Genomic DNA, 7,664 nt, shown 5'->3' with positions numbered 1-7,664 from the left:
TTCATTATAATCATATTTAATGTTGTTCCTCTGCTTCATGGAGCTGCTCCACATGAATAAAGCTCAGAGCTGATCCTTTGGCAGTGAATTTAAATGATCTGAGGCTCTTTCAGACGCTCAATAGAAGTTTGGATGATTGTAGTCTCTCCTTTTCATTTTTATTTAGTCTTATTTTAGTCGACTCAAACATCTGGACATTTTAGTCACAGTTTTAGTCTCATGAGAAAGTGTTAATTTAGTTTTAGTCCAATTTTATTCGCCAAAAATATCACTTTGACTAAAAGACTAAGACTAAATATTATAGTTGACGAAATTAACACTGGTTGTCAGCTGCCTTTCGATTTTTAAACCTGAACTTTTGTGCTGCCCAGACCCGCAGTATGATGAGGATGAAGATGAGATCACCCCAGACTTGTGGCAGGAGGCCTGCTGGATTGTCATCAGGTAAACAACACACCTGTGACGTGCAGCTGTCAAACACGGCATCCACGTCACAGTCACTGATTACTATCACAACAGCGCCATGTTAGCGTGGTCTCCCGTTGCCTGACATAGCCATGGATCAATCATGAATTACCTTACACCTGGCATGGAAAGCGGTGTAAATTTTCGCTGCAAAGCTATAATTAAAGGTACACTGCGTAATATTTTGGACTATACTGTTGTGGCAAAACAAAACACGCTCCTGATGACACGGAAAATGCTGTTGCTGCAATAAGAAACTAGAGCTTTTAGACAAAGAGAAAAGCACAACACAGGAGTGACGACAAGAAAGACATAGGCTATTCACCTTTAGCGACAGACCCAGACAGAGCCTGATGCGCACACCCACTGTTGTGACCAAGTTTGCTCCAGCTGCACCGGAGAAGAAGAAAAAAATTATCGCTGCTTAAATGGAAATTTCTCTCAAAACATGAAATTTCAAGTGATTCTGCTGTGGCCTGTGTTGTTTTCTGTTGTGCCAAAACCACGCTTAAATGATGTTATGTTTTAATTATGCTTAATGTTATGTCTGACTACACAATGTTATACCTGATGTCGGCCATTTATGATTTTTTTGTTGCGTATTCGTCATGTTTTTGTTAGATTTGGGTGAAGCCAAACTGGGGAAAATGTGGTTGGTTCAGGTGGGGCAGTGTTAATTTTGACAACATATTTTAATTTAGTTTTAGTCTTAGTCTCTTGACGAAAATGTAATTCGATTTTAGTCTAGTTTTAGTCAAAAAAATATCTTCAATTTTAGTCTAGTTTTAGTCGACTAAAATTGCAAGTAAATTTAGTCGACTAAATTTAAGACTAATTTAGTCGACTTTGCATTGATGATATTCATTATAATCAAATTTAATCTTGTTCCTCTGCTTCATGGAGCTGCTCCACATGAACAAAGCTCAGAGCTGATCCTTTGGCAGAGAATTTACATGATATGAGGCTCTTTCAGACGCTCAATAGAAGTTTGGATGATTTTAGTCTCTCCTTTTCCTTTGTATTTCGTCTTATTTTAGTCGACTAAAATATCTGGACATTTTAGTCATAGTTTTAGTCTCATGAAAAACTTTTAATTTAGTTTTAGTCCAATTTTAGTCGTCAAAAATAACACTTTGACTAAAATTAAGACTAAATATTTTAGTCGACAAAATTAACACTGAGGTGGGGGTTCAACGGGTAAATGAATTTAGCTTAAATGTCATTAAAAAGCATTATATTGGATTCAAACTGGCATTAAAGGAATAGGCCACCGTTTTTATATACTAAGATATGTTCTTACCTCACTTTAGTCGAGTTAATATATCCCCGTCTGGTCATTGTCCGCGCGCTCTGTCACGCAAACGGAGCACATACGCAGCCTCTCCCATATGTGACATAGCTCCGAAAAAGCTCACGATAGAAGCTACCAAGCTCTTCCACGTGTTCCCTATTTAAATAAAGTTACGTGAAGTGTTTTCATGCGAAGTATATTTACACAGAAATGTAACGTGTCGATTTTATAAGCAAATAAAAAGGGGGACTATATTGTGAGGCGTAATGATACGAGGAGCACAGCGTCCGCGTAGTAACTCCTAAAGACTTCCCCCGCTCACTTCCGTCAATAACCTTTAGGAGTTACTGCGCGGACGTTTTACTCCTCGTATCATTACGCCTCACAATATAGTCCCCCTTTTTATTTGCTTATAAAATCGACACGTTACATTTCTGTGTAAATATACTTCGCATGAAAACACTTCACGTAACTTTATTTAAATAGGGAACACGTGGAAGAGCTTGGTAGCTTCTATCGTGAGCTTTTTCGGAGCTATATGACATATGGGAGAGGCTGCGTATGTGCTCCGTTTGCGTGACAGAGCGCGCGGACAAAGACCAGACGGGGATATATTAACTCGACTAAAGTGAGGTAAGAACATATCTTAGTATATAAAAACGGTGGCCTATTCCTTTAAGTGTACATTTTTTTGCAGTTTTAAAAAATTAAGAAATAGCCTTTACAACTTCCCTCTAGCATTAGATTTGACTTGCTTCTGCCTGTTCTGTGAATGGGTATTAAAGTATTATAGGAATGGAATAAAAAGCAACTAAAAGTACTTTTGATAAATATTGAGCCCAAAAACATATTAATCTCTCATTTATTTAAAGACAAGTCGGTATAGTAATTATTGTGACAGGCCTAGTCCATCTATAGAAGCCCTTTGTGTCATGTGAAAGTGTGTAAGCTTCCTTTCCATAAATGAAAGTATTCACCTTTTCCTAACTTTTGTCCTAGCTCCTACTTTGACGAGAAAGGTCTGGTGCGTCAGCAGCTGGACTCTTTCGATGAGTTCATCCAGATGTCTGTTCAGAGGATTGTGGAGGACGCTCCCCCCATCGACCTCCAGGCAGAGGCTCAGCACACCACCGGAGAGGTGGAGGAGCCAGTGAGTATCTCCAACGCACCAACAGGTTCTCACGCTGGAAGAGACGCTGAGGCGACCAACACCAGCCGCCATATTTCACCAATCATACGCAAGTGGGCAAACCATGCTGATTACGATTAAGCTTTATCCAATCCAGATTGAGGTTTTAGCTACTGCGAGTACCTAACCTTTTCCTGGCTTGCACCGCCGCCGTTTGAGTAAAAAACATGTTTGCCAATCAGAATAATAGAGCCTCACTTCCTTTGGCTGCTGCCAATCAGAGGAGGCTGCAGGAGAATCACTTTTTTTTGCTCAAAAGTTTGTCAAATTCTTTGTTTGATGAAAAGTTTGCAAATCTTAAGACATTAAATATGCAGCCTTTTTTTCTGCTATTGTAAGTAACTAGTTTTTTTCAGCAAACTGTATCAAAACAAGACATCAAACATCATCTACTGCATCAGGACCAAAACAAGACTAAAATTGAACTAAATTAGGGCATGTTTAACTAAAACTGAACATTTACACATTCAATCTGTTGTTTGTTTTTGGCTGGTGGATTTTCATGTGATTCAGAGAACGATTTTATGGAGCTGACGGGAGAAAGAGCGCGAGAGCATGTTTATTGGAGAACGATTTATTTTCCTGACAGAAAGCCATGCTTGCAACTTCCCTGCACTGGGTGGGAGTCACCAATACACACTAGTGGAATCACGAAGAAGAAGCTAACAGGCTAACAGGCAAAGCTAACTGTGGGCTAGCACCACTTAAACAGTATTTACAGCCAAGTTTGAGTGAAAAAAAAATCTCCATTGTGTAATTGGATGAACAATATCCCTCTGTCCCTTTGTCTTTTCTGTCAGCGTAGTATTTACTCTCACGGACAATTATTGAGTAAAAAACCGCAACATGTTACGACAACTGCAGTGGCGCTCTAGGGGCATGAGTTACTTAGTACTGCTTTAAAATCGCAAATCGAAGCGCAATGTCAATCAGAAAGATCGCAATTAGGTGTTTGGTCAAAATCGTGCAGCCCAAATGATTTCTATTTCCTCACTTCCGAAATACATGCTCGGTCAATGTTGAGTCGAGCCGCACAAACACGAGGGAGAGTCTGGAAGTTTGGGTAAAAACAACCTTTTCCGTCCGCGTTAAAAGTCATAAATTCCCAGATGTGTCAGGCCTGAGCTCGTCTCCTCTGCTGTCTCTGTCCAGCCGCGTTACCTGCTGAAGTTTGAGCAGATCTACCTGTCCAAGCCCACCCACTGGGAGAGGGACGGAGCGCCTTCTCCCATGATGCCCAACGAAGCCCGACTCCGCAACCTCACGTAAGCTCCTCCGCTGCTCCAGACTCTACAGAAGCCACGTTTTTGAAGGATCGGTAAAAGTATTACTGCTGCTGCTGTGAAAAAGAATACAAGTTAATATAATGCAGTGTGTGATGCATCACTTTGTACTGCGACAGAGCAGTGGTTTCTAATCTGTTATTTTGACAGACAGACTCATGTACAGTGCCTCTCGAAAGTATTCATACACCTTGAACTTTTGCACATTTGTCATGTTTACAACCCTAAACATAAAGCCGAATAGAAAAGTGAAAAGTGGGGCTTGCATAAGTATTCATACAGCATGCATGAATACTTTGTGGAACCCTTTTACTGCAATAACAGCAAGTCTTTTGGGGTTTGACTCTACAAGATTTGCACATGTAGAGACTGACATTTTAGCCCATTCATCTTTACAAAACAACTCAAGCTCTGTCAAATTAGAAGGAGAGCGTTTGTAAACAGCAGTTTTCAGGTCTTTCCACAGATTTTCAGTAGGATTTAGGTCAGGACTTTGACTGGGCCATTCTAACACATTAATATGTTTTTATTGAACCATTCCATTGAAGATTTATCTTTGTGTTTCGGGTCATTGTCCTGCTGAAGGTGAATCTCCGCCCCAGCCTCAGTTCTCTTGTGACTCCAGCAGGTTTTCCTCTAAAATTTCCCCATATTTGGCTCCATCCATCATCTCCCCAGTCCCCGCTGAGGAAAAGCAGCCCCACAGCATGATGCTCCCCCCCGTATATTTGACACTGGGGATGGTGCACTCAGGACGATTTGCTCCATACAAAACATTTTGCTATTGGCCAAAAAGTTAAATTTTTGACTCATCTGACCAAAGCTCCTTCTTCCACATGGAGCTGTGTCCTCCATATGACTATTAGAAGCTTCAAACAGGATTTCTTATGGCCTCCTTTCAATAATGTCTTTCTTTTTCCACTCGTCATGAAGACCAGATTTGTGTAGATACGACTTATAGTTGTCCCATGTACAGTTTCCCACAGCTCAGCGGCAGGACTTCACAGCTCCTCCAGAGTTATCTTGAGGCACTTGGTTATATTTCTGACCAGTGTTCTCCTTGTTCGATCTGTTAGTTTAGGTGAACAACCGTGTCTTGGTAAGTTCTCAGTGGTGCTTTACTCTTTCCATTTCAAAAGTCCAAGGTGTATGAATACTTTCGAGAGGCACTGTATGCATTTGATATGTACATTCCATTGTAGATTTATCTAGATTTATCTTTGTGTTATATACGTGTTAATTATGAAATAATCTGAGCAAAAAATATTCAATAAATGACGGAGAATTTGCAGCTAATGTAACATCTGCCACAAAGTTGACCTACTTGTCTCTGGTTTCTCAATTTTGTGATCATAGTTCATTGTAGTTGTTGTCCAATGTTTAGCATATTGAAGTATTGATGCTTCATTTGAAATGGCGTCGAACTTTGCCTGAAGCCGTGTCCTCGCGCTCCAGGTACTCGGCGCCGCTGTACGTGGACATCACCAAAACCATCATCAAAGAGGGAGAGGAGCAGCTGCAGACCCAGCACCAGAAGACCTTCATCGGAAAGATCCCCATCATGCTGCGCTCCACCTACTGCCTCCTGAGCGGCCTGACCGACAGAGACCTGTGCGAGCTCAACGAGTGCCCGCTCGACCCGGGGGGGTACTTCATCATCAACGGCTCAGAGAAGGTGAGGAGGCAGAGGGACGTGCGCTCCGGAAGTTAAAAGGAATAAATGAACATGATTAATCTGTTTTCTGGTTCTATATAACATATAATTTAGTGTAAGTATTAAAAAAAATGTACCAGTACCCAGCCCTCTTAACGATACTTGCCTATGGTTTAAATAATTCCCTGATAATCGCAGAAATCAAACCCCTGTGCTGAATGTGTCCAGGTGCTGATCGCTCAGGAGAAGATGGCCACCAACACGGTTTACGTATTTGCTAAGAAGGACTCGAAGTACGCCTACACCGGCGAGTGCCGCTCCTGTCTGGAAAACTCCTCCAGACCCACCAGCACCATCTGGGTCAGCATGATGGCCCGCGGAGGACAGGTGAGGACAGAGCGGGCCCGAATCAACCAGGCAGACTCGTGTACTCAAATACACAAGTAGTTGAGGTCCATTCTAAAACGGCAGCCATGTCACAAGAGATGGGAGGGATTTTATTTGTGCATAGTTTTATCTTTGAACAGGGGTAAACAATTGGCCTCTTTCCTGTCATACAAAACACTTAAAAAGGCGACTGTAAAATGATTATTACGCTAAGGGGATCTGGAGCAGGAGACTTTCTCTCATTTGCAACAACCAGTGTTGACAGTGACGCGCAGAAGAGGAGCTACATCAAATACAGTTTAGCACCATAAGCCCCTCCCACCACCTTCAGGTCAGTTTTTGATGAGAGTCCTGTGAAGTGAGGGTGGTACGGGACAAAGTTTGCTTAAGGTCAGCACACACTACGCGACTTTTATGCCCAATTTTGCTCTAATTCTCAGAGTCGGGTCATGTAGTGTGGGGGGGTCAAGACTGGACTGACGTTGGAATCGTGTCGTGTGGGCGGTAGAAAGACGCGACTAGACTCCAGTCGTAGGAAATCAAACATGTTTGATTTTTAAGCCCGATTTTGGACGCACGGGAGACGGGTGATTTTACCGACACAAATGTGAAAGACAGAGAGATATAAAGACAGGAAAACACCGCCGTGCCTCCTTTTTTCACTTCTCTGTTAAACCAGCGGCACAAACAACTCATTTCATGGCCACAGCCCCACACACGAAACAGCACAACTTTATATCACCAAAAGTTCACGACAAACACCTTTTCCAGCTACATTTCAACCACGAACAGAGTTTAGCGGCTCTTACTGAGTTTGGAGACGAACTGTTCAGCTTCATCTCGCTGCTAACGGCGGCTAGCCTCCCCGCTTTCTCCGCTCACCTCTCTCTGCTGTCTCCTCCATCTCGAGGTCGACGCCCGTCTCCTTTTCTTATTAAATCCACTGAAATATGTCCCGCTTCTTCGTGTCGCCAACGTTTATCTCCATGTGACAGAACTATAGCCAAGTTGAAGCTTCGTAGTAGCAGTAAGCTAGCGCTGCGGTGTTGTGACATTGTTGACACCGTTGACCAATCGGGACACACACGTTATCCCACGCTCACAAACACAGGCCTGTCTTTGTGGATTTGGGGTCAGTTTTCGAAGCTGGAGGAGAAATGAGGCGGTAGAGAGGACAGACATGCTATGTTATAAAACATCAGCTGTCTCAGTTATGTGTGAACCAGCCGACGTTCTATAATCGCACTGAATCCAGTCGTGTAGTGTGGACCCCCCATTCTGTATAAAATCGTTTAAAGGAATAGGCCACCGTTTTTACACACTGAGATATGTTCTTACCTTAGCTTTGACGAGTTCTTTAGGACCTGTCTGGTCTTCACCCGTGCCTTCAGTCAC

The 7,664-nt window shown here is 42.4% G+C and overlaps 1 protein-coding gene across 1 annotated transcript in view; it reads left to right on the top strand.

Annotated features, from left to right (window-relative positions):
- polr2b (RNA polymerase II subunit B) overlaps window positions 1-7,664 on the top strand; it is a 30,041-nt gene that overhangs the window by 852 nt on the left and 21,525 nt on the right. Inside the window, exons 2-6 of the mRNA XM_079582141.1 lie at window positions 372-444; window positions 2,756-2,906; window positions 4,098-4,210; window positions 5,684-5,903; window positions 6,111-6,269. Of these exons, the coding sequence (XP_079438267.1) occupies window positions 372-444; window positions 2,756-2,906; window positions 4,098-4,210; window positions 5,684-5,903; window positions 6,111-6,269 (716 nt within the window). The remainder of the gene's footprint in view (window positions 1-371; window positions 445-2,755; window positions 2,907-4,097; window positions 4,211-5,683; window positions 5,904-6,110; window positions 6,270-7,664) is intronic.

Source organism: Gobius niger (genome assembly GCF_951799975.1).
Source record: "Gobius niger genome assembly, chromosome: 24".
Classification (NCBI taxonomy): domain Eukaryota; kingdom Metazoa; phylum Chordata; class Actinopteri; order Gobiiformes; family Gobiidae; genus Gobius; species Gobius niger.
This window is presented reverse-complemented; position numbering and strand designations above follow the sequence as displayed.